The sequence below is a fragment of the Nymphaea colorata genome, chromosome 11 (genome assembly GCF_008831285.2).
Source record: "Nymphaea colorata isolate Beijing-Zhang1983 chromosome 11, ASM883128v2, whole genome shotgun sequence".
In the NCBI taxonomy this organism is placed as follows: Eukaryota; Viridiplantae; Streptophyta; class Magnoliopsida; order Nymphaeales; family Nymphaeaceae; genus Nymphaea; species Nymphaea colorata.
This window is the reverse complement of record NC_045148.1, coordinates 16,833,554-16,861,006: the sequence shown is the minus strand read 5'-3', so window position 1 is coordinate 16,861,006 and position 27,453 is coordinate 16,833,554. Positions and strand designations below refer to the sequence as shown.

At 38.3% G+C, this 27,453-nt stretch overlaps 2 protein-coding genes, 1 long non-coding RNA gene and 1 pseudogene across 3 annotated transcripts; all 4 read right to left on the bottom strand.

Moving 5' to 3' along the window:
* Positions 1-2,251: 2,251 nt before the first annotated feature.
* Positions 2,252-3,004, bottom strand: LOC116264826 (uncharacterized). The gene has a single exon (XM_031645236.1). It carries the CDS (start codon positions 2,906-2,908, stop codon positions 2,411-2,413), a length of 498 nt encoding a protein of 165 aa, XP_031501096.1. The 5' UTR covers positions 2,909-3,004; the 3' UTR covers positions 2,252-2,410.
* Positions 3,005-6,206: 3,202 nt separating this feature from the next.
* Positions 6,207-8,381, bottom strand: LOC116264755 (farnesoic acid carboxyl-O-methyltransferase-like). The gene is made up of 3 exons (XM_031645131.2): positions 8,245-8,381; positions 6,908-7,540; positions 6,207-6,733 (listed from the first exon to the last, which is right to left on the bottom strand). The coding sequence occupies exons 1-3, from the start codon at positions 8,317-8,319 to the stop codon at positions 6,353-6,355; spliced, it is 1,089 nt and encodes a 362-aa protein (XP_031500991.1). The 5' UTR covers positions 8,320-8,381; the 3' UTR covers positions 6,207-6,352.
* An 8,693-nt stretch (positions 8,382-17,074) lies between these two features.
* Positions 17,075-20,526, bottom strand: LOC116264909 (uncharacterized). The gene is made up of 3 exons (XR_004174939.2): positions 20,255-20,526; positions 19,940-20,139; positions 17,075-17,411 (listed from the first exon to the last, which is right to left on the bottom strand). It is a non-coding gene; the product is annotated as an uncharacterized LOC116264909 (long non-coding RNA).
* A 420-nt stretch (positions 20,527-20,946) lies between these two features.
* LOC116263600 (farnesoic acid carboxyl-O-methyltransferase-like) lies at positions 20,947-27,084 on the bottom strand (annotated as a pseudogene).
* Positions 27,085-27,453: the final 369 nt, after the last annotated feature.

The window sequence follows — 27,453 nt, the reverse complement described above, 5'->3', positions numbered from 1 at the left end:
CATCAGATTAAGAAATCAGATTGGATTCAGACATGAGAAATGACATACGTTTAGATTTAGAATCAAATCCGGTTTTAAATAAATAAATATTGAATCCCTATAAATTTTGAAAGTCAATTCTTGGCATTTCAAAATGCGGTTTGGGTTCACATATGAATTTAGAAGTTCAGTTCGAGCGAGATTAAACGATGAATTTGCAATTAATTCAGATAAGGTGTAAACTTTTTCTTCATCCAAATTCAAATCTGAATATGTGAATTTTAGATAAGTCAAATATGATAATATGGTACATTCAATTTAAATATTTTGTGTTGACATCCCTAAAAGCTACCCATCCATCGATACTCTATATGGGTATGCAAATGGAATCCTCATGCCCTTGTTTACAAGATTTGATCGAACACTTGAATGGTGTATTCAACACAAACAAATTTAATTAAATGCCAAGACAATGGGACTACTTGATCAGTTTCTGGGACTTCATGTCTTACCTCAGCTCGTTATGGATCGGGTCTACTGGACCAAGGATTTGATCCCTCCATTTCCAATATATATATATATATATATATATATATATATATAGAAGAGGATAAATATTTAAAGATGCCCATTTAAAAATAAATTTTTTTAAAGAGATTGTTGTCCACACCAATCACCATGTGGTTTCACCACTGCACATGCAAGTTACCCTGTTTCCTTTCTTTTCTTTTCCCTGTTTGACAATGGGAAAGTGGCTTAGTCCCAGTAAACAACTTTATAAATCTTAATGGTCCTCACTTAACCAGCGTCTAATATTACTTTTACAAACTTATATTGCGCCGTTTTTCTTCAGTATCCGTGGATGACTGCGGATAACATAAATTAAACAAAGTAGACGAATGAGTGAAGGAAAGAAGACATAAATTAGTTATGGTGCTGTGGAGAGAAAGTTCGTTTGTTTTGGTAGGCTAACTAAACTGCTGACTTTTGTGATAGAGCTTCCAATTCATGTCTTTCTTTTAAATATTCCTAATGACGATTGGATGTTGAAATTCAAAGTTCATTGAAACTGGGCCGCTTCTCCAATCAATGGTTTTCCGGCAGAGTTCAAGAAACATTGACCAGGCACACTCAAAATTTCTTGGTACCCGAAATTTGGTGAGCAGAACAGTCAGAGAGAGAGAGAGAGAGCGAGAGAGAGAGTTTTGTTTTTGATCGGGGGACTTCTGCTAAAGTCGAAGAAAAGACGGACTGGAAGTGGAGAGACAACAAGAAGCAGCAGAATCGAAGAACTTTTTGACAACAAGCCGATTGATCACATGGACGCCGGCGGTGCAAGTTTTGACGTAATTTGATCATTGGTTGCTATCTAATTAGAGACTAAAAGAAAAAGTTGTGGCCTCTTTTGATAACACTAAGGCCAAAAATCATGTCAGGAACCTGGTTTTAGCATCAGAACTAATTAAACGGCCTTGTGTTGACTCTAAAACCAGGTCTTAGTTGGGATTAGAATGTTTCGAACTTTATGCTGCCAGTATGAGTTTTGTATGTCCACATCGAGCCATTTAAATTTGGTTACATGGTGAACCAACTCTATGACTTGTTCCCATTACGAGTCAAACCAGCAGATGATTTGGTATGGTTTCATTATCATTTCGAATTTGGCTTCATTCCTCAGGGCGCTAAATCCAAACGTACCCCCAAAGGACAATAAAAACAACTAGAAGAAGGAAAACTGGATGGTGTTCTCAAAGAGATGTGGGGAGAGTTGAGGGTTTGCAGCGCAGTGATTGAACTTTGAATCGAGCTTGTTAATATCGGGCATGTATTTGCTTGCTTACCTTAGAACTGTAGATCCATAGATTTGATGTCACAAGCTTTTATTAATGTGGCAAAAAATACACATTAAAATCCATCAATCGCTAAATTAAAGATCTTAGATCAGATGTAAGATCTAGACTTGAAGTCTTCATTCTACCTTATGCATTGGCAATCAACGGTGGTTTAGCTTTTGTCTTTCAGTTCTTGAACTTATAGGTTTTTGCTAATATCGCTTCTTAATACAACAAGTACTTCAAAGGAAGTGTAGCTTGTGATTCTTCCTTCACCAGCTCTTTCGAAAGCAAATGACTTTAAATCCGTTGAAATTCAGAGACTAAGAATCACACCTATGATATTCAGCCTCTAAGCTCTTAAAGTATGATTAAATCAAGGGTGCCCATAATTCCATTTTCATGATTGGCCATTTGTAGAAGCAGAAAATTGTGACGGGTTAAGCTTTTGATCTATTGCAGAGAGCAGCTTAATTTGAACACTTCCAATTACATGAAAGCAATTTAGTGAACCTGAGCAATCTCAAACAAGCAATGATGACGGCGATGCTGGCGGCATTGATGATAATCACAAGGATGGTGGTAACCATATATAGTTGTCAGAGCCTTCTTGGAGTTTCCACGATTGTATACAACGAGGGTCTCCACTGCTGAGAAGACCTCTGCCTTGTTAAGCATACAGGGGCTGCCAACAAGTTGGCATCTTTCTTTCTTGACCTGCACTGAGAAGGGAATATGCAGGACTCGCCCAGCATAGGGAAAATGCCCCCGAAGCCAATCCTTCTTGTAGCTGGGGAGACCTTCAGAGAGAGGGACTCCATGTCTTTCTGGGACAGGACAGAGTAGAGCATCTCCATGGGTAAGAGGAAGTAGACTCGCTGTTGCTCGAGCTCTTGGTCCGCTAGCACCACCGGAATCCGGTGACCAGCGTGAAGGTGACGGGCATCGCAAAGGAAGTGCTGAGGGTTTTCCAGCATTAGCTCAGCAGCCATGACCGGCCGCATGTATTCCTCGACCTTTCCTTCAGTATTCACAACCTTGACAGATCTTGGTGAAGAATTGAATTGAATTGGTGAGCAGGAAAGGGAGTTCCCCATATGAGTGAGAAAGAGAGAGGGAGTTTTATCATCCAACAGTCAAGGCAAGCATGGATTGGAGCAGGGCTCTTCCTTTAAGTTGTGAAAAATCATCCAGGGGAGTCCTTTGAAAAGGAATGGAGGTGGTTCTGGCACATTTTGATCATATATAATATTGGTTTTCTTCTTTGGTCATGTGTTGGTTTATCTACATTAGAATTCCATGAGCATGTTCAGCCATTAACAGTAAGCTGATGGGCGAAGGTTTGGCAGCAGTTCACCATCAAAGATGGTGAAGATTGGGGCCCATCATAATAAACAATTTCAAAGTTCAAAGAAGCCAAACTTCTGTCTTCATTGGTTGTCGACAATTTAATGTCCATTGATTTCCTCCTGATCTTAACTTTACCAGCCAAATCAGGACTCATGTTACCACCTTTATGGCAGTTGAGAAAATGTTGCAGAGCTGCCTTTAGATTCAGTGCATTTCAGCTTGTCTTCTAGTGAAAGAAAAAAGTTAGCTAGTCAATTAAAATGGACCTCGATCACAATGGTCAGATTGGGATTGGATCCACCAGTTCAGTCATGTTCTGGATCCAGGCAAAGGGCCTCTAGAGGCTCAAACCTGAACTCCAACCAGCACAGCCTAATGGTGGTGCACCATGGGAGGCAGAAACATGGGAAATGAATTCCATCATTCTAGAAATACCCATCCAAATTTTTCCAGCGGAGGTGTTTGACGAATTGAATTTTGATTCTAAAATTAAAATTCTAGAAGCAAAATTCCACCTCCAACTCGAATTGGAATGAAAATTCCAGTTCCAGTTTCCCTTTGGTTTGATAATGTGCAATTTTGATTCCAGAATTGAAAGCAACATGTTTGATCAAGCGGGAATTGAAATTCTAAAATTGATGAATTAAAACCATCATGACATGTGTTATAAAAGGAAGATGAAAAAATACTAAAATTTTGGAATCACAATGAATCACAATTTCAGACTTTTGATTCAAAAATGAACTTATAATTCCAGAATCAAAATTCTTTGTTTGATAACGCAATTCTCATGCCATCAAAAATGAGAATTTTAATTCCACAATTCCAAATTTCGAGCCTCATCAAACACCCCCATTAGTCTATTAGATAAAGGGTCATGGGAACTGTGTCTTCGGTTTGATTAAATTGTTTTACACAAAATACTGACAGAATTTTTATTAGTTTCAGGGGGTGACCTAACCTTGAAACTGCAGGACTGGAGGCACAAGTGTATTATCTACACTCAAACGATGGTACAAACATCTGGGAACATGGGGAGCTGTATGTGGTAGACTCGCATCTCTTGATTTTTAAAATGCGCTTGTGGGAACCAGTTCATATCTAAATAGATTTTAGAACATCTACACTGCTTAATAACAAGATCCCCATTTCCACTTGATTCGTGTTCGCGTGGCGGTATTCATGAGTAATCCAACTAGACAACCACAACAAAAATCATTTTATACCTCTTCTTCTTCAAGGAAACTTTCAAGGTTCATGCCACCGTTTTTTTTTTCGAATATTCAAGTTATTTGAGGGTAACTGCCTTTGAATAAAATCCCAATACTATACTCTCACGCTTCTTCTAAGTTTTTGGTTTCCCAATACTATACACTTACGCTTCTAAGTTTTTGGTTTGGTTCAGGACTTGGGTAAACCTACAGTATACCATTTCATTCGAGTGTCAAGCTTTTTTGGTTTGCTTCAGGACTTGGGTAAACCTACAGTATACCATTTCATTCGAGTGTCAAGCTTACTACCATTTGTAGTCCAAAGAAGTAAACTTAACGAATCGTGACAACGTCTATGGCCAGTAAGCTTGGGCATCGGGAAACTCGGGCCCGGGCCCAGCCCGACTCAAAAAACCCGAGCTCGAGCTCGGTTCGATTATATTAAAAAAATATTTTCTTTCATCTTTCCGCTATAGGAGCAAGAAGGCCAAAATCCACGCCATGTCAGAACAAAGCCCTCTTGTCAATTGCACAAAGCACTAGTGGCACATTTTTAATATAAAATAATACATAAAAAATAATTAATGGTAATAAAATATTATAAATATATATAAAAAATTAATAAAAAATAAAAAAAACCATTATCGGGCCCAATCCGAGCTTATCGGGCCCACCAAGACCAATAACAAGTCGGGCCGGCTCGGGTCACGTTTTTCTCGGCCCATATCCGGGCTTGAGTAGGGCCGGGTACAGGGTACCTAACCGCAGCCTAGCTCGGTGCCTAGGCTTAGTGGCCAGAAGGCTGCTTGCACAGCCTTACTGCCCAATCGCACTTCGAGGCATGGTTCATGCCACTCAATACTGCCCAATCGCACTTCGCTCCTTGAGGCATGGTTCATGCCACTCAATACTTGTGGAAAGCACATAAAGTACTGTAAAGAACTGCAAAAGCAAAAGATGAGAGACTGCACATTGGCGAGTTGAACCCAAAAAGCAGACGCCATTAGAGAAAAAAATTGTCCTCTCCCTTCGGTTCTTATTTTTTTTATGGATCTAACACCTCAAATACATATTCATGTAGGCCCTGGATCGTTATTAAAATGTTCATCGACAAAATATATTAATAAGTCACCAAAAAGGCAAACCAAAGTAAAAACCGACACGGGTGGCAAAAGCCAAAAGACTGAAAAGCGCCCTCCGTAAAGAGCAAGCTAAAGTTCTTAGAGCTCCTCAGGAGAAGATTCAGGTGAAACCTTTTTGTCATATTCATCTTTATTCTTATAAGGCATTAGCAAATATGGTCCGAGACTCCATCCATTGAAACCTGCACATCCTTGAAAAATGAAGCTCCCTAGGCAGCAAATTCTTTTTTTTTCTTTTGTGTTTTGCTGATTTTTGTGTTAATTTAGACCCACCACAGCCCATAATTAGTAAAATGTAATGTGAATTCTTGTATAACGTGTTGGAGTTGTCATTAGCCAAACCGGCTATTTATTGGTATACGTTTGAGCAAATTTCTGCTCCTCCCTCTCCCCTTCCCCCTTCTCTCTGTCCCTCTTTTTCTCTCAAGAGAAGACAAATGAACACCAGTTGCATATAAGTTAGAATGCCTCGATCCGGCCACATATGTTGGATGCATGTCGCCTTGCTACTTGTGAATTCCACCATTTTTTTTGGCTTTCTAATTGCTCAAGTCCTTCTCTGCTTTCTTACCGCATCCTTGCCTTTGTTACCATAAATTTATACATAAACAAGCCGCTAGATAATTCACGAGACAAATTTCATATGATAATTTCATTTACTAAATAGATTTTTCATATGTATTTTCCATGAGGACGGTACACATAATATGTAGTTGTACATTTGACGGTCACAGTACTTTTCATGGATCACATACTGTCAACGTAATTTGAGAAATAACAGTCGACACAGTACCTCATGACAGAAAGGAGCAGACAGCTGGGGAAGGAAAGAAAGAGGCTAGCCAGAATGAGGCTTTCGTTGCAACACAAAGAAGGCAGTTGGTGGAGGTGCAGGCATATGAGGAAGAGACGTGAAGTGGTGGTAGATTTTGCTTGGGAGCCTCTGGAACAGCTCCTCAACTATCTGTCCACCAAAGTGATTGTTCACCATGATTTCGAACACTGCTCTGGCGGCCTCGCCCATGCCGCTTGCCAGAAGCTGAAGATCAATGTCACTGCCTTCGTCCCCTCCTCCTTTCAGCCCCCACCCTTTATTGACAAGCTGCGCAACGTGGATGGTGAAGCAGCCGTTCAATTCCACCGCCTCTTTGAACTCTGCGAGGGTTGGTGCATAAATTGGCACCTGGAACGAGCCCAGCTCTTCTTCTTTCACTTTACCCTTTAAAACCAGGAAAGGGAGAGTTCTGATTTAGACGTCGACAAAAATGAATCTTCAAATTATTCAGAGTTTAAATCCAATTTAGAGCCAACCATTCATGAGCATTTGTTTTTTCTTATCTGTGAGGATCGAAAGGTGAAAATGAAAAACGGAAGGATTTAGCCAAGAACATACCTCGCAGACAAATTCCTGCAGGAGGGGCTCGAGAAAAGCAAACCACAAGTCATGGCGTGCTGCATCTGGCGCCACCCATTGAGGGCGACACAAGAATTGCAGGGCCATGAGTCCTCCAGGCACAAGCTCCTCAGCTCTCGCACCTAAAAACTGTTCCATATCACTCCTGAATTGCGAGGAATAAGCATTTAAAACATCTTGGCCACCGCCGTAGATGTGCACCCTTCCCTTGTTGGCCACACCATCCGGGGCCTTGGAGAGCCACTGGAGAGACAATGAAGAATTCACGTAGTGGATTGATGCTCGAGGAAAGAGTCGCGAATAGAACGATCCAGGCACTCCTGCCACTAAATAACGTGGGTCTGAAGGGATGGAGCTGAACAGTAAGTTGAAGTCGTTTCCAATCTGATCATTGAAGAAGACTTGGAATTCTGGTGTCTCTCCATGATCACCTGGTAATCTGTTGAGCTTCATCAAGACTGCATCAATGACTGCTTGGATGCTGTAGAATGTGTTAGGTCCAACCGAGCAGCCTAGGTCGGCAATTCGAATCGTGCCCATATGAATTGGAATGTCGAGTTTGTCATGAATCACTTGATTTACCATGTCTTTTACAGTTACAATCCTGCTCTCCTGCATTTACATATTGAAGCAGTGTTGTGAAAATCAGGCCCTAAACTAAATTAATGGTACCTCTGCCGATTCAGCAGGTTCAGCTTAATTGGTTCTGAATCAAGCAAAAATATAAGAAGACATTATTTTTGGAGAAAAAATACAAAAAAATAACTAAAATATTTCAGAATAATCAAAGGTACCCATTAATCCGCCACATTCCTGACAACTGTACACGTGAGGGAATTCTATTAGATTAATGTAAGACATTGGTCATACCATATCGTCAGTCTTCACAAATATTGGCAAGATGTATATATAATTAATCATTTGCTCGTTTTCTGCTATTTAATCTCATTTGTTAATGGGCCTATTTCAAAAACTAGTGGTGACAAGCACATGGAAAACTTCAGACGTGAGATTTTCCTCAGCGAAACAATCCTCTGATTATTAGCTGTTGGCAGGGTCTGTAAACAGAGATGGTTAAGCTGGTTGGCAATTTTGAGATCAAATAACCAGATTTTTTGGCACTCTAAGCAGGACAAATAATCATAAAAAAGTCAATGTGATAGATAGATTTGACAGAACATGCATGGTAGTAAAATCTCAAAACTTCTATGCCTGTGATCCTGTCTACAACACAGACAAAGAATTGCAGGTGAAGCTCTCGCAGGCCATTGATTTCATGACAAGTGCATGGTTTAAGAGGGCAATTAGTTACATACTGGAAACGCAGAGTTGTCGAAGTAGCTGTTACCGCCACGGCCACCAACCATGGGAATTGCTCCTCCTTTGCCCATGATCTCCTGTTGAGCTCTCTCCTTCACCGACTGTGTTCCAAGGCACGATCTGCTTTGGTAGCTTTGTTGGTGACTTGCATGGATTCCACCTCGCAGGCAAATTTATAGAGCCTTTACGACGCGTCAGCTACTATTCATAACAATTTCTTGTAGAATTTTTTAGATTTAACACGTGGTGCACAGTGTTATATCTGTACTTATTTGGTATCTGCCTCCGCTAACGCGTTGCTGGTTTCTTTAAATTTTTTAAAATTTTCTTGACACAAACACCACTGAGTTAAATTTTCTTGACACAAATCCAAATATTATTTTTAGTAAATTTTTTAAAAATTTACATATGAATTAAAAAAAAAAAGGTGGAGCCATGCGACCCTCCCCTTAGCTCTGTCCCTGTCACCAACTCTGCATTGCCTAAAAAAATGGCAAGTGTTTGGAATGACATGCCTTTTATCGGAAAAATGAAAGCCTTTCGTCATAAAATTCAGCCTATAATCAAGTCATTGATGTTGCCGAGAATCACTATATGATCTTCACGTCAATTGCACAAGCTTGGCATGTTGGTTATTGAAGGTTGCGTGCACCGCTTACTTACGTAGTAAAAAGGGAATGTTTTTGTAACTTAAAAAAAACGTATATTTTATAGTCATTTCATTTCTTGTTTTTTTCTGTGTAAAAGAGGAGCACTTTTGTCGTTAAATTTTATGCACCAATATGTTTGGTATATGCAGCTTTGCATCTTGAAGGGTGGCTAACTTTTTCACTATCGACAGCAGCTGCACATGGGCGCGTACATGCCGGCGCATTATTAATCAACAATTTGGAGGAAGAAAACAAATTGGTGAGTGAATGGAACCAACTAGACAATATATAACAAATGATTCCGGCTATTTTTCTCGTAATAAAAAATTCTGGCCCAAGTTTTCCTTTAAAAAATTAGAAGGTTTGATTCGATCGGGTGACTGGGAGAGATGCAGGGTTATATTTTACGAAGAGGAGTCAGGTTCAGACTACTGAAAGAGAAAGTAAAAGTTGAAATATTATTATTTTGTTGATAATATGTCGTATCGTTTAGGCTTTCGATACATGGAAGCATCTGATTTTCAAGGCAATGGCGATCGAAAGCAGCAACCTCGATGATGACATTAAGCTTAAATTATTAATTATTCCAACTTCATTCGTGGAAATTGGGCGTCGTCATTGTTGAATGCTGATTTTCAGTCTTCCTACATGGCCTCCCTTGTTAATTTTTCAGTCTACATAATTCCACAAACTTATATAATGCGTAGAGATCCTTACGTACTATATAAGCTTGTGGAATTATGTAGACTGAAAAATTAACACGGGAGGCCATGTAGGAGGACTGAACATCAGCATTCAACAAACAATGGCGACGCCCAATTTCCAAGGATGAAGTTGGAATAATTAATAATTTAAGCGATAGCAGCCCTTAATTTGACGCTCTTTCGTACGAACTAAGCTTATAAAAATGTGAAGCCATTTGGTAAGCTTATAACATCGCGTGAATGTGTTCCTATTTTTAGGACATATCTATAGAATACTGCATCCTAAAAAACACAATATTAATCCTTGTTACCAAACACCTTCTATATACATAATGGGTAGAAAGAGAGTGGGAAAAAAAAAAAAAGATCAAAGCAGTCCATCCGAAGCGAAGCCATCAGATGGCGTTACTAGAGAACTGAATAATTCTAGAATTGATGATAGAATGGCATATTTAAAATTTTTATTTAAAACAAGTAAAATTTTCAAAAATTTACATATAAATTTTTATTTTATTTTATTTTTTTTAAGGTGAGGCCAAGACCATGCGAGCCTCCCCTGACTCCGCCCCCTAAGCATATTTTGGATTGAAAATGATGAGACACATGTGACCATTCATGGTGACATAATGGACATGGCCGTCTGTCTACTCGATGATTTTCCTCCATTCATGGTGTGCGATAACGGACATGGCCATCTACTTCAATGATTTTCCTCCTTTTTTTGAAACTAAAATCCTTGTGTACCCAGTTGATTACATGTTGGGAATTCAATATTTTAAATTGAGCTGATAGTTCTAACTGCCTTTATGCGGCCTTAGTGAAATTTTTATAAAACATACGACTTAATGGTCTTCTATAAATATTTGTATTGTACTGTGCTAAACATGTTTTATGATGTCAATTTTATGATTTCTTAGTTTCCTATATATAAAAGAGTATAAACGTGTTTGACTGACATGGGCACATGGAGTCAGTCAAAATTTTCTGCGCAGGTTATACATCAGTGAACAGTTGCTGTCATGAGAAAAGTATTGCATCGTCCTCGCCCATTTCTCGCATGTTTTTTCCATCAACAATTGTCAATTTCTCCCATGTTTCTTGTGAAAATCTGGTGAACCTTGACTAAAAAGCTTTACAAACCAGATGCACGAGAATCTCATCTTTGTTCCGCTGATTCTTTTTTGCTTTTAAAATTTTAAAGTTGTATGTTAATTTATGGTTTTGATTGCATCTGGCTCGGGGAAACAGTCGACTCCTGCCACCAAGTACCGTTGGACTAAAGGGATGGAGCTGAAGCGTAAGTTGAAGTCATTTCCCATCTGATCGTTGAAGAAGACTTGGAATTCCGGTGCGTCTTCATGATCACCTGCTAATCTCTTGAGCTTGATCGAGACTGCATCGATGACAGATTGCATCGCGTAGATTGTGTTAGAACCAACCGAGCAGCCTAGATCGGCAATTCGTATCCTGCCCATATGAACCGGAATATTGAGTTTGTCCTGAATCACATGATTTACTCTTGTCTTTTACACTTAAGATCCTGCTTTCCTGCATTTACATATTGAAGCAGCGGTATAAACCGGATTCTTCGCACTCAAACGCAAGATTAATAGCTGCAACATAAGTCATTGTTGAATGAAAGACGAATTTGAGACAGAACATGGCAGCAATCTCACAACTTTTATGCCTTTGATTCCGTCCATAGAACAACAGACAAAGAACTCTAGACCAAATCCAACTGCAGGTTGGCCGCTAAAAGCAAGATGACATAAATTTCATAGACTCAAGATCTCTTGATACAAATGTCAGACTTAGTTAGCTATAGAAAAGTGGTGTTTTCGAAAATAGATAATTGACGAAATTTCCAACTTATTATACTGTTATCCAGAATTTCTTAGAATCTCATGTGCACCAAATTAATCCTTGAGTTTAATTTTGCCAATTGGAAGCATCATTTAGAAAAGAAATTATACAATCAGTTTCTAAGTTTATATTCTTCTTAATCGATATAAGCCAATTTCACTAATTAATTTACGTATGTGACTAAGGCGGGCTGCTAGCAATGACAAAAAAAAGCATGCATTAATGTCATAAAAACATTGCAAATGAAGGGGATGGGTTTATTAATCACAAAGTTTCTAAAGGTAAATTAAACTTGAAATAGATAAAAACTAAGCCAAAAAAGTTTCAGTTGCACAACTAAGACTACGTCGAAATCATTATTGCTCATAATCCTACGGACGATCTGCTCGATTTTCACATGATTTGACAGGATTTCTCATTAGGACGGGCCAATGAGAGGATATATATATACATATATACATATACACACAAAAGCTATATGTTAGCACGGCAGCTTTGACGGAAGATGTAATTTAGACCACAGCAGAAAAACATGGCTGAAACATTATTCAAGATACTATTGTAGAGAAGATGGCGACATATCAAGGTGTCTAAGTGTGGTTTCCTCTCGTTAAAAATGAAAAAAAGCACATATTAAAAACTTCAAGTGCGTAATTATTTTCAGCTTTTGTATTCCAGTAATTAGGATGCAATGGAAGTGCTTCCGTGCTTCACTCAGTCCATGAAATTTTATGATTTCTTTGACCTAAAAATACGATAAATTATTCATTATTCTTTGTTGTTCGACTAGTACCTTTGAAAGTAGTGACTAATGACTCTTGGGCTCGAGTGACGAACCTGGTTATAGGCCTATAGGCCTGTAACAATTCTTTTGATAATATAGAGGAGCTCCAAGTTTTGAATTGCAGCCGAGAGTCTTTGATTCTCCCAAGACAAATTATTGGTTTCAAGAAGAGATATGTACCACATGAGGAACTCCTTCGATCAAGAGTGTCCCAAGTTAAAGTAACGGGTTCGATCTTGATCACCAACTTGTGAAGCTTCTTGACAGAACTTTGATATTGGAAGTGTCATGCTGTCCGCCAATATTGAGCTAGTCCATGATGTACTTCTTCTTCATGTAAATTTAACTAATTTATTTTCCATAAGCAAAATAATCAAACTCGTTTAATGGTGATATCAAAATTTTAATTTCCTTCGCATTGTGAAATTCAAAGCCTTCGATCGAAAGAAGACAATTGGAGGCGAGTAGATGACTGCATGAGATTAATGTTTTAAAACATTGTTTATGTGACGTTTATCGTTTGGCAAGACCAAACTATGTATGGGTTCTCCCACTTACTCATACTAATTCAACTCATACGATGTCAACAGATCATATTAAAAAATAAATATATGGTTAACTGTATTGATTTTTGGTATAACAAGTTGGGATTCAAATGCTAATGAAGAAAAGGCATATCCAAATCTGAAATCTGATTTCAGAATCCGAATTCAATCAGAATCGGAATACAAAATCTGATTTTACATCCCGAATTTGATTTCAATTTGATTTTATAGAAGTTCAATACTGAACACTGGTTGATGATGCATGATACGAGCTAGATGGAACTTGCTTGATCTGCTTTGATTCCGTCATGAGACCAAGAGGGGGAGGACTCAGGCAGCAGAATGCGGTTTCTTCTGCAGAACAAAGAAGGCAGTTGGTGGAGGCGAAGGCATGGAATCAGAAAGAGAGGTGAAGTGTTGGTACACTTTGCCTGGGAACCTCTGGAACAGTTGCTCCAAAATGTCTGCCGAAATGATCGCTCACAATTTCCTCATAAACTGCCCTCGAGGCAACGCCGACGCTCTGTGCTAGCTGCTCGAGATCAAACTTCGGTCCCTTCATCGCCTCCTCCTTTCAATCCCCACCCTTGATTCACATGTTCCGCCACATGAATGGTGAAGCACCCGTTCTTCTCTACCACCCCATGAGGTAAAAAGATTTTGTGTCCGATCATTTCAGGGATGAAGGTATACTAATCACATGTCGTCTTATTCATTTCACAGGATGAATGGGATCTGATAGAGCAAGTACCATATTGAGTCATTCGAATGCTGCTTAGTTAACTTTGAAGGTTACTTGGATATGAATTAACAGAAAATTTCTTACACAATAATTCACATCGAGTTACTAATGATTTTTTCAAACTCAGCCAATTAATTAAATTTGGAATTCAATGAGACGTCAACTACAATGTCCAAGCCAATCAACATCCTTATATAGCTTTTCAAGTTGAGAAAATATTCTCAAGCCCCACAAAAGGCATTTCCCTCTCACTATTAGCATCACTTACGTAAGACATGAGGTGGTGGCCGAGAGATGGTTACATATACCAGAGGGTAGACTCTGTACACAGTCCTTTCCTCCTGATGCATGACATGTGGCCCCTGGCCTACTTTTAAGATGCCCTTGCCCGCACATGCGATCATGTACAGACCTGAACATATAACCAGCTTCTTCAAATAGTCTCGCTTTCAACTTTACACGAAATCTTTTCAAAACACACTTTTTTTTTTTTTTTCACATCATCATCCCATCACATCAGGGTAGTTGTCTCCAAAGAAGGCGACCTTGACCAATAATAATATATAAGTAATTTCTAGAAGGTTTAATTTCTCAATTACCCACGGCCAAAAAGAAGATGAAAGTCGCCTTTATACAATATTCAGGCGTTTGATAAGAAAGAAAGGGCCGGAAATAAAATACATTTTTTTTTTTATAGCTTTCTTAGTTAATTTGTTTCAATACTTGAAGTTAGAAAGAAAAATACCATACCTTAGAGGTATTATGCCCACGGCGGCTATAAGTAAGTAAACATTAAAAAGAAAAGATATCAAGTGGGCACCCTTTGTTTCCCAGCCTCCAAATCCAGCTTTGGTTGAATAGTTAAATTAGTTGATAATTCAAATAGATGGGAGAATATGCTGAACAAACGAGAACGAAGAGGTTTCCTTTTCGTGAGATTCACAAGTAATTTTGGTCCAATGCTTTTGAGGATTGCTTGACGTCGAAACCTATAATTGAAACTGACTCATGTGCACGAAATTAATCCTTGAGTTTAATTTTGCCAATTGGTAGCATCTTTTAGAAAAGAAATTATACAATCAGTTTATAAGTTCGATATAAGCCAATTTCACTAATTAATTTAGGTATGTGACTGAGGAGGGCTCCTAGCCATGACAACAAAAGCATGCATTAATGTCATAAAAACATTGCAAATGAGGGGGATGGGTTTATTAATCACAAAGTTTCTAAAGGTAAATTAAACTTGAAACGGTTAAAACTAAGCCAAAAAGTTTCAGTTGTACAACTAAGACTACATCAAAATCATTATTGCTCATAATCCTACGGACGATCTGCTGGCTATACGCTTTTCACATTATTTGACACGATTTCTCAATAGGACAGGCCAATGAGAGGACACATATATACAAAGATACATATACACACAAAAGCTATCTTTTAGCACGGCAGCTTTGACGAAGGATGTAATTTAAACTACAGCGGAAAAACATGGCTGAAACATTATTCAAGATACTATTGTAGAGAAGATGGCGACATATACTAAGTGTGGTTTCCTCATGTTAAAAATGAAAAAAGCACATATTAAAAACTTCACGTGCTTAATATATCCTTAACCATGTTGTTTTTTTGGATATTCATATACTCGGATTCAAATTTGGATTCAAATGCCAATGAAGGAAAGACATATCTGAATCCGAAATCTGATTTCAGAATCCAAATTCAATCCGGAACTGAATCCAAAATGTGATTTTACAACCTGAATTCGATTCCAATTTGATTTTTTCGAAATTAAATACTGAACGCTGGTTGATGATGCATGATTCGAGCTAGATGGAACTTGCTTGATCTGATTTGATTCAGTCATGAGACAAAGAATCTCTACAAATTTTTTATCGAAATGATATGAACCCATTCTCATGCTCGTCCAAAACTTTCGACAATGACAACTTTTTTTTCCTTGACAAGTAGAAATTCGACCATGTAGTAAATTAATGATATTTGCCAGCAATATCCATGTCACGTTTTCCCTTTCAATTCCCTCCACAAATATTTATCATGAGTAATTAAAACTCGTTCTAGCCATTCGTTTTCAATTTCATGTGCCTGTTCATTTTTGGGGTTATCTTATAATTAATTTGCCTCAAGGGGCATAGTGGAACTGGGCACCAACAAGGCTTATACTCAAGAGATCTCAGGTTTGAATCTTGTGATCGTTGTCACACGTCAGTGTGTTACTCTTATGTGCTGTAAATAGTAGGTGACACCTACTTAAAGGATAATCTGTAGGTCCACCCAAACCCCAAAGCCTTGAATGAATAAGGGTATGGCACTAAGGTTTTAGGGATTCTACACCGAAGGTGGTTTTCCTAAGTATGACTACCATTCTATATACAGCAAAAGTGAATTGCATGCACATGCACATAGACATGCACTACAAAAAAAAAGGGGAGCTTTAAGAATTTTTGAAAAAGAAATATCTTTTTTTTACACTTTTAGCTTTCTCATGGCTATAAATGAAAAACTTTGCAAAATGTTTCATATTATGAAATTTTAAATTCAATCACATGCACCTTTGTGTCTTGACTATACGAGAGTATATAGGTTTTGCGCACGAAAACTATTAAGTATAGATTCAATGCTAACGCACCCAAACTTACTTACTTTATTGAATATCTGGTTGGCAAAAGAGGAAATAAAGTCAATTTCTTTTGCAAATAAATTCATTTTTGTTCATAAAACGTTATAAGCATCTATGAAAATGTCTTTCCACAATGAGCAAATAAAGAAAACTAATAATATTTGTTTGCCCATACCTGCATTAAAAACCACCAACTAAACCTCATGTCGATCATCTTACGTGGTTACGTGCACAGTACGCAGCCTTTAGAGGTCGTTTGATTGCTGTCCGTTGGGACAAGATAGACAGGACGTCCTGTCCATTACACTACTGTCCTGTCCTATTGGACAATGGTGTTCATTGTCCACCGTTTGATGACTTTAGGTACAGAACACAATGTTCCTTTTGTCCGACGTTTGTTTTATGTGTGTCTGTTCTGTCTGTTCTGTTCGTCTTGTCTGTCGTTTGTTCGCATAATAAACAAAATTAATTACAATTATGAAAGATAAAATAAGAATTTGTCTGCAATATGTTTTATTTATGCCAATCTAATGTAAATTGGGATATGTCAATGGATCCAGATTTGTAAATTTCTCTCATTCTCTTCTCTCTCTTTATATATATATATATATATATATATATATATATATATATATATATATATATATATATATATATATATATATATATATAGAAAGAGAGAGAGAGAGATAGAGAGAGATGATCAATTCAAAAAGACTGTTGATCTATCAAAGCTTGCCATGAAAGTTAATTCAAAGAAAGTTCACCCGAACAGTTTTCCAATTCTATGCTTAAGTTATAGGACTGAATACAATGATCTGCTGAGACTTGAACGAAGTCATGCCCTTTTTACAAGAATCCAGAGTATAAGGCACAGTACAAAAGCACGCATTACACAATTTTTGTTGGTTTATCACCAAATTTTCACTAAGATTCCATACGGACTGCATTCAAAAGAAAAAATAAAGAACATAGTATTTTACAGTTCTGACAATTCGTAGAAGGGTTGACTGTTTCAATTGGAGACATAAAAACACATATCCATGTTTTTTTTCATCATAGAAGGGTTGATTGTTCCAAATGCTTCCATCATTTTTTGTTCAACCACCTTCATAGTTGTTTCTTTTAGTCCACCTGATGTCCGCATTCCTGGAATCTTAGCTTGCTCTAACATCATGTCAAATAAAAACTGCACTTGCTCTTCATCCCACTGTAGTTTGTCATGGTGGCTACTCATCTAAGTTTAACAAATAGAAGTATAAGAGATCAAGCATTTTAGTTACATGAAATAAGTTTAAACAATTGACTTGTACGAATAAACAAATATATAACAATAATATAAAAAACAAAAGTTAAACATAACTCTTCATGTATTCTTAAAAAACATATGTTCTATAAGAAAGAGATAGACATCGTATTTAGGTTGTCTTCGTTTTGCATGAGAGGGAGACAGAGAAAGATATTATGCTTCTACAAATAAAGATATTTGAGCTTAAACATGGACAATCATTGCAACTGGTTTAAGATCCTAGCTGCACACTACCATCGCTGTATAAGAATGTAGTCCTTTTGTTTAACATGTAAAATATCTGCTAATTGGGATATATCTCATTCTCTGGCTAACGTAATCTCTGCATAGCATTGTAAAAAAAACAAAAACTGTCTCGTGAAGATCTCTAATTTTAACTGCCAACAGTAAAAGAAAATTATAATAAAATAAAACATAGAAGAATAATGTGGCATAGATGTGCTGCCCAAGAACCAATTATTTAACCATTAAGCTTATGAAAGACTTCCCAAACAAAACATGATAAACACGTACACATGAAAGAAGAAAAAATCAGAGCAAAAGGGCACGACTCCTAGGAATCATCTGGTTTTGTACCAGAGGAGGAATCCCAAGCTGCTTCTCCTCTCAAGTAACTAGACTGCTTAATGCATATGCCCTTCATCTTACACTGACATGAGTGACAAGAAAAAGTTTTACCCAAGTCCACATAACTCAAAAATGGAACCGAACTGAAGATTGATCAATAGAACTTTAAGGAATCTCTCAGAGACAAACATCTCAATACACACAATCTCTCTCTTTCTCATGATTGAGCAGTGGAAAGAACAGCCGAGCGACCAATTCTTTTTGGTGAAACATGTCACAGAATCTAGAGCTGGCAAAAGAGGGCATTGTTGCTTTTTTAAGAGTTATGCGGGAGGCCATTGTTGCTTTTTTTTTTATCAGTAAGGGCAAAGCCCATACTAGAAATTGTTTATTATGTTAGTGGAAAACTCATAGTTTCAAATTGTTTATTATTCTTTTTTTGTTTTAGCTTTTTGAGTTCCTGAGAGTTTCTTATTGAAGCAAAAAATTTTGAAACCTTTTTCAGAAGCCTTCCTGAGAACAATATTCATTACTATGATATGTTCTTGAAAGAAACTATTACTGCAACATGGCTGACACAGAGAAATCCAACAAGAACAATGCTCAGCACCTGCACAGGCCAAAAAATCAGCCGTCGATACTATGCCTAGACCTCTATCAACTTGGAGTGGCCGGCCTATACAAGTTCAAAAAGATGAAGCTGCCAATAAGCCTCTATAAGCTAAAACCATGACATTCCTTTCAATCAAGCCAGCAGATACTGGTTGGACAGAGCATGCATATAAACATCTACATCAACACATGGTTCAGAAAAGGCCTCCTTTTTTGAAGAAAGAAATATTAGATTGGGTAGAGTTGCATAGAGGACTTGACTGCACACTTGTTTCCCATTTCTCGCTATTAAGTGTAACAAGATTTAAGAGTTAATATCTAACATTATGATATAACAACAGATGAATCATGTTCCATAGAGAGAGAAAGAGCATGTGGCTTTTGAGAAATCTGACTAAATCAGGCCCCCTCATATGTCCTTGAGCTCCTCTTCGAAGTTTGACAGTTTGTTGCGGATGTGTCTAACATCATGAGAACCAACAAATGAATCATATTCCATAGAGAGGGAGAGCCTGTGGCTTTTGAAAAGCCTGACTAAATCAGGCCCTCTCATCTGTCCTTGAGCTCCTGTTCAAATTTTGACAGTTGGTCACGGATGGATGGCAAGAACAACCTAACATCCTTCAATATTCTTAACATGTCTAGCACCATCTGATCCTGTATCAGATAGATCATGAAATGCTGCAGAGCTAATACCCTAAAAAACATTTGTGCCCTTTTCGGCCCCCATGCTGACGGGAAACAGACCTAAGCAGCCTACAAAAATTGCCGTTCAAATTGATCGCCTTACCCAACCTACGACAAACTGTGAGGCAAGGGAGAATACAATCAATTTTTTCTGCGACAAACTCATTATAGACCAGCTCTTAAAAGAAACGGAGTTGCGAGGCAGTTTTTGCTGAATTCCTACAACCAGCGGCAGGAACCAACTGCCATTTTGATCGACTCAATTTTTCCAGATTAGAGAGTCCAAAGACGATCTACCATTAGCATAAATGGTTTAAGTTTTTAAAAACAAAAGAAGAAAAGCCTAGCCACAGGGCTAATAAGATAAAACCTCCGCATTACAGTGTAGGGCATCAAAATAATTACAATTCAGAAAAGGATTTAGGATACATAAAAACCAACTCGCATACACTCCCAAAATATACATATATTGAAACGAAGAAAAACATTCAACGGTCATAAAACTTAATCGAGGGAGAAATCGCTGTTTTTGCACATTCAAAGTTTACTGATTTAGTAAATGGAGAAGGAGCCGTAAGACAGGGACATACCTGTGGAACGGGCATGGCGAGGGGCAGCTTCCTCAGGGGGAGCAAAGGAGGTGCGGCGACGGTTCCTAGGGTGGAGCAGAGGACTCTGAGACGTCGACTAGAGGAGGACGATTGCTAAGGCAGAGCAGATGAGTCTGCGACGTTGAGAAGAGGAGGTGTGACGACGATGCTCAGGGGCCGCTGCAAATGCTCTCCTCTTTCTGAAGATAGAAAATTCGTCTGATTAAGGCACCCAAATCCGGCAGAGAGGGGAAGGGCGATGGGCAGGTAGGGGAAGTGAAGATTAACAAAAACAAAAAAGAAGGAAACACTCACCTATTTCTGTTCGACGAAAGGCAGCATGGGGGCCGAAAAGGGCTAGGGCAGCTTGACGGTGAAGGGCTGGGGCAGCTTGACGGTGAAGACGGGGGCAGAGACGGAGGAGAAAGGCAACACGGGGGCGAGAAGGAGGAGAAGGAGAGAAAGACAACGGGGACAGGCACAGAAATGAGGAGAAAGGCAGTTCAGGGCTGAGATGGAGGAGAAGAGAAAGGCAACGGGTCGAGGGCTGGAGGTCGGGGCTCGTGGTCGTCGGGCGGAGGAGGAAGTGTTCTGTCTCGTCCGTTCCGAGGGTAAGCTTGGAACGGAAGGGGACAAGAAATCTATTTATACTTGTGTCCAGCTGTTCATTGTGTCCAGCCTGTCCGGTGGACGGCGTTTGACGAAAAATTTAATAGACAGAACACGCCTGTCCTGTTCTGGGTGTCCTGTAGCCATCAAACGACCTCTTAAGGCACAATACCTCCACGTTCACTTTTATTAGGACCCTACCTCACTTTGAAGGGTATATGCCATGAATAACCTGTGCAGAATGCAAAGGTAACCACTTGTGTGTATGAGTAGATTGGTCGTTTCACTGATCCCAAAAGTGCCACACAAGAGTCCAAACAATCAGTCTTTTTTTTGAAAACGATAATATATATTTTATTTCAACTCCAAGTTAAAGTCTAATGCCATAAGGGGCGTGAATTTTTATGGAATTCAAGTATTTGAATTCAGGATGAAATCAAATGGCAGATTGTATCTGAATCTGGCCTTTGCAACACTTTATTTATCAGTCGAAGCCATCATCCTGTGTAAGATGAAAGCAAATCAGGAAAGCACACATTTCTTAGTACCCATACAGATAACCAGACACAAGTGAAAGAAAGAGAGAAACAAAGAAGGCAGTTGGTGGAGGCGAAGGCATGGAATCAGGAAGAGAGGTGAAGTGTTGGTACACTTTGTCTGGGAATCTCTGGAACAGATCCTCCAAGATGTCTCGGCCGAAATGATCGCTCACAATTTCTTCATAAACTGCCCTCGAGGCAACGCCGACGCTCTGTGCTAGCTGCTCGAGATCAACTTCGGTCCCTTCATCGCCTCCTCCTTTCAATCCCCACCCTTGATTCACATGTTCCGCCACATGAATCGTAAAGCACCGGTTCTTCTCTACCACCTCTTTAAATTCCTCGATGATCGGCGCAAACATTGGCACCTGGAACGAGTCAAGCTCCTCTTCCTTCACTTTACCCTTCAAATCAAATTACAAAGGCACAAGTTTATCGGATAATCAGCCATCAACGCAAGGAGAACACAGAATATTTTTCAGACAACGTTTGAAGATATAAAGCAAACACAGTTATGCTTGAACATACTACATTTCCCACTTGCACTTGACATACATGTAAGAGAAGTTAAACTACTTCATTTCAAATTTAACCGTGCTTTTATGTATTGCTAAAAGGCTAATGCGTAAAATTGATTCTTGATCTAGCTGAAAAATCAATAATGCAATTCTTGAAAAAAAGAGTTTCACTTTTAAGTGATTCAATCTATTTTTTTTTTTTTTAAATAGGTTGCTTCACCTGATCATTGCCATTTGCAGGTATGACCTGACTAAACCTTTCATTCATCAAAATGGTGCAGGTAAAGTGGTTGGTGTTCACACATGGATTTGGGATGACATATAACCAACTCGTTCTACAAAACAAAGGAAGCACGTGGACGTTTGATACTATGTATAACTGGGTAAGTGTCAGGAATTCCTCACATTAAAAAGAAGTGATCATAATTCCTTTTTAGTACTAATAATGCAACCGGAACGAGATATATATATAGATGTGCAAAACAATTAACGTGGGTTACCTGATCTCCACTCCTTTTTACACCATAGTATTGCCTCAAGATTCAATTGTTAATTCTCCAGTTACTACAAGTCTACAACTACTTAAGCTTCATGAAGAAACAAATTAAATAGTAGCAGCAATCCCACACAGTTTTTGGGCATCAGAAAGGAAAATAAAAAGAGCTTTCGATCTTCTTAATGCCAAAGTATACTTGGATTTCAACCATGTTCTTAGAACGTACCTCACTGACAAATTCTCTGAGAATGGGCTCAAGATATCCAAACCAAAGATCAAAACGTTTAGCATCAGGTGCCATCCATTTGCGGCGACATAAAAATTGCAGAGTCAGCAGTCCTCCACTCACCAGTTCCTCCGCTCTTGCACTTAAAAGCGCCATTGCATCCTGCAATATAAGCATTTAGAACATCCGGCCCGCCGCAGTAACAGTGCACCCTCCCCTTGCTGGCTACACCATCCGAAGCTTTGGAGAGCCAATGTAGGGACAGAGAACAATTGAAGCAGTGGATTGATGCTCGAGGAAATAGCCGCGTATAAAACGACCTGAAGGCATGGAACTGAAGAGCATGTTGAAATCATTCCCAACTTGATCATTGAAGAAGATTTGGATCTCTAGCTCGTCTTCTTCACCTACTTGCTAGTAGCAGCTCCGTGGATTTCAGAGACACTGCATCCGCAATTGTTTGCATGATATAGAATATGTTAGATCCAACCGAGCAGCCGAGATCCGCAATTCGGATTGTGCTGGCACGAATTGGGACATCCAATTTATCAAGGATTGCTTGATATACCATATCTTTGACTCCCAAGAAGCTGCTTTTCTGTAAGTTGTAGGTAAAATTTCAATCGCATTACCTCTCTTGCATTTCGACAATAGATACTTGCATACAACTAGCACTGCTTAGTTTCTCTATATGATTTCCCGAACGGCTACCCGTGTCTTATATGTAAAAAGTTAGGTCGTACGAACAATGGGACATTGATAACATATTTTAAGTGGTCCAGTTTCTAAGTGGTCTGGAATATACACATTCCTCTCTCTCTTTATTCATCCCAATTTAAAGGAAATATGATCTAACTGTACTATGCCATTAAAAAATGAAACTTTGGTTTGTTAATTAGATTTGACGATATGTAATTGAAGTGAGTGAAGAAGCTAGGTGCGGAAATATGGATGGTGATCAAAATGAAAGAACACTACAAAAAACTAAGGATTCCCCAATGGCTGAAAAAAGTTGGTAAAACATGACCACGCGTCGATAACAGTTTCACCAACGTCTTAGGTGGTCAACGGTGAAGAAATTATCAGTGAAAACTACCATCGACATTCCAGTGCACGTGTCGGCATAAAATTTTGTACTGATGCGTCATGTGCATAGGTATGTTATCGACGTTCATGAACGTCGGTACAGACATGTGGTGGGCATCGATAAAACTTGTTATCGACATACAAGTGGACATTTGTAATACATTTATTTAATGCGTTGGTAAAGAAAAGATTCATGGTAAAACTCATAGTTCATCAAACTATATAAGATTCTGATTTTACTTCTTTACATCGAGAACAAGCCGATTTGCGATTGCAAGGGGAGAGTCTGACCTTACATCCATAGTTTGTTCTAGTTTGCTCTAGAATCTTGATGATCTCAAATCCAAAGCTATCAAACACTCCTTAGGAATAAATTTGAAAAAAATTCAAGAAAAAGAATTTGACTAATTCACATGGAAAAAACACAACGGTCCATTAAATTAATCAAACGACTCTCATGAGTGAGTTCTATATAGACATACAACAAGATAGCACAAGTTAACTTATTGTTTTGTCTTTATATATATATATATATGTAGCCAAAGTCAAAGAGTTGGTCCTTAGCTAATGAATAGTCTCCATACTCAAACCAATTCACTAGATTAAAGCCCATAGAAATGGAGTCACATCTGACAACCATAGCTACATCGTTTTCATCCAAATCCAACTAGCCATGAACGTCAAGACTTGGGGAGATATAGATGCTCTTCATATAAAAAGGTGAATATATTGAAGCGTTTGTAGGTAGATGATATTGTTCTCATTAGCAACCCTTGCGTTTGAAACAAACACACAGTGTATAAAACATAGTTGGCAAACCTTCAACAACTTGACTCATCGATTCTGACTAGTGAGGTCATGAATTTTTTAATGTATTTTTATTGCATATGGATGAAGTAAAGTTTCCGACTCTCTAAAAGTAGTTGTACTTTTTCTACAACAGAGACCGGCAATTTTAAACGAGTGAGTTAGGTTCTTTCTCTTGAAAACTTTGACTCATGGTAGATTTGTAGGCGATCCCAGCTGACTAGGGTGATTCCTTAATCAGCCTCACAAGAATCACTCCAACTAATTTGCCAACTATGGTATAAAATGTAAAAAGAATAAAAATATTTTCAAAAAAACAATTTGTAAAATGTCTATACCAATTTTCTTTAAATTAAGATTTTACTATCTATAAACACAAAATTAATTAAATTTCATTGTTGTAAATATTAGAAAGAAGGACCCGCACTCCCAGTCGCCGTCTCTCGAGCGGTGATGTGATTCTACTAAATGCTGGCTTCGTCGCAAGTGTAAACAACCGCTTCATTTTTCAACACTCCCAACCAACATCAACCCAATCAACCTCCTCTCTTTCAAAGATTTGTGAATCACACGTTTGAAAACGGAGAATGTCAAAGATTTGTTAATCAACCCAGCGACGATGCCTTGGTCGGTCAATGGATGAAGTCGCGAGCCTGCTAAAATCAGATCTGGGCCCATTAATTATCCCAGAGTGTGATAAGCTAATTAGGATATGTATATCCCGATCCATGAAGCTAGTGGGTTAGGTATTGATGATATGACAAAGTTAAATCAAGGCCATGAAATTAGACGGTCTATGATCTTTGCTGTCCATTTTATGCTTCAAATTTTGCTGTCTCTCTAATTAAGGCGCTGCTGATATATATATCATTATTTCTGTCAATGCCGTTATGAAACACCTCATGCATGAAGAGATCTTTCATCATAAATCTGCAATCTTAAAAAAATTATTCAACTTGAAACGTCTCAGTTTTCTTTACCTGCTAGGTAAGTTAGGCAGGGACTGCCTTGACATAACAATATATATATATATATATATATATTATATATATATATATATATAGGTGTGAAAGTCTTGAACTCCTTCAACTCTAAAGGTTCATCTGAAACCCACCCAGATTTTAGTGAGCTAAGATTGAATTCAGTCCAACAACCTGCATTGGCGTCATGGAGGAAGAAGAACGCAACTGGCATGCCGCTGCTACCATTGCCGTTGCTGACAAGCATCACTATCAATATCGTATGTGTATCGTCCGATATCATAGCACACGCATCATATCGGCGCCTCGCCGCCACCATGCGTGCACCGATAAATAAGTTTTTATTTTTATTTTTTAATTTAATAATTTGTATTTTATTATTTTAAAAATTATTTTATAATTTAAAAATAATTTTACTCTTTTTGTGAAACAGAAAACCTAAAATGATTACCTCCAGTAGAAAACCATCGATATTATGATTCAAGAAAAAGAAATAATAAATAGGATCATGGTTAAAAAACAGAATAGAAACAAGAAGAAGATACAAAAAACATGAACCAAATAGAATAAACAGACATGTTGAGGATAATGAGCTCCTGTTGTAGAAGATACAATCCATCAATACACGCAATAATCATATACAGGCTACAAACACAGCATCGTTGACAAAAAACACACCAACCTATAAATTGGAACGCAAAGCACACAAACTTGAAGTAAAAAACTTAAAATCATTATCTTTAAATAATATGATAACCTAAAATCATTCACAAATAAGAAAAACTTAACATTAAGTTGGAGCAACGTACATTTTTATCATTTAGGCATCAAAAATTGATGAAGAACACTTGAAATCACCCAAAAACTTCAGTAAATGCCAGTGGAATGAAGAGAGAGGAGAAAGGAAAAGAAGAAAGAAGAAGAAAGGAGAAGAACGGCTCAGACAAAGTTATAGTGTCAGGGAAGCCTTTACCAACGGGATGTGTTAGTAAAGGCGATACTTAAAAACATCAGTCACAGTTTTGCGGTAACTTTTACTAATGTTTGACGCCGAGTGTCAGTAAAACTAATTTCTTTTTTTATCGACATCTGCAAAATGGATGTCAGTAAAAGACTTTTTACCAATGTTCTGTTTTGAACGTTAGTAAAAGTAACATGTTTATCGGCGACACTTTCAAGCTGGACATGCTTAACTTCAATGACATCTTCTAAGCGGTACGCATTGGGAAAGGCTACTTTTCACTATTTTTTTTCAATGTCGGTAAAAGTGACATGTTTGTCAACATTTTCGAGCTGAACACTAGTAAATGTTCAACGTCAACAACATCCTAGTGGCATGTGTTGGTGAAAGCTGCTTTCACTGACGTCTTGGTATGGATGTCGTTAAAAATTAACTATTCACTGACGCCCTATTTTCCCACGTGCCAATGAATCCGTCTTTTTTTTTTTTTTGGTAGTGGAAGCGGAGCACAGCTGGGTATCAAGGGAAAAATTAAGTATAACTGAAGTGAGCTAAAGATCGAATAGTTCCTAGACAGCGAAGGGGGGAACTAGCTGGAACGAGAAATATATATAAAGATAGCAAGGGAGCATAAGTGACCCAAAGAAAAAGGCAAAGGAGCATAACCGATAAAGATAATGTAGCAAGTGAGTACGACCTGCTATGCTAGTCAGGTGAAGAGCTAGCCCTGCTTGGCAACCAATTGTAAATAAATAATAATACCAGCAAAATTGCTAAGGCATATATAATGTTCATAATTAAATGTAAACATGATATGCCTTGGACATAAACTATAAGTAAATGCGCACCTGATAGGTTGAGTTGTTGTTATAGCTATACTGGCCTTCACCACCAACCATGGGCAGTGCTTCGCCTTTCCCCATCTTCCCTAGCTGTGGATCGATCTACTTATAATTACTATCTATAATAATCGAAGTATATTTATCTACTCAAGCTATGGATGGTTCTCACTGAATTGTATGGAACCAAATTTATAGAGGTAGCTAGATACCCTTTTCCACTGCCTCATAAAAGCGAGCTGGAAAGGCAAACGAATACAAAGAACTCTGCCTCCTCATCCAAAGCTAAGCATTCTGAGCACTTTAATTTCATGTGACTGAGGAGATGGCGGATGGTTACAAGGAGTACATGCTAACTAGCCGCTGCACCTAAGGAAATGCGGCATGAGGTCCATACTTTTTCATAGTGGTGTGCTGTCATCAATAACTTGTCACTGTCCATACCAGCAGCTA

Coding starts and splice junctions, on each gene's coding strand:
- LOC116264826 (XM_031645236.1), bottom strand. CDS start 2,908: ATGGGGAACTCCCTTTCCTGCTCACCAATTCAATTCAATTCTTCACCA.
- LOC116264755 (XM_031645131.2), bottom strand. CDS start 8,319: ATGGGCAAAGGAGGAGCAATTCCCATGGTTGGTGGCCGTGGCGGTAAC. Junction 7,541..8,244: donor TCGACAACTCTGCGTTTCCA/GTATGTAACTAA, acceptor ATGTAAATGCAG/GAGAGCAGGATTGTAACTGT. Junction 6,734..6,907: donor TGCAGGAATTTGTCTGCGAG/GTATGTTCTTGG, acceptor CTGGTTTTAAAG/GGTAAAGTGAAAGAAGAAGA.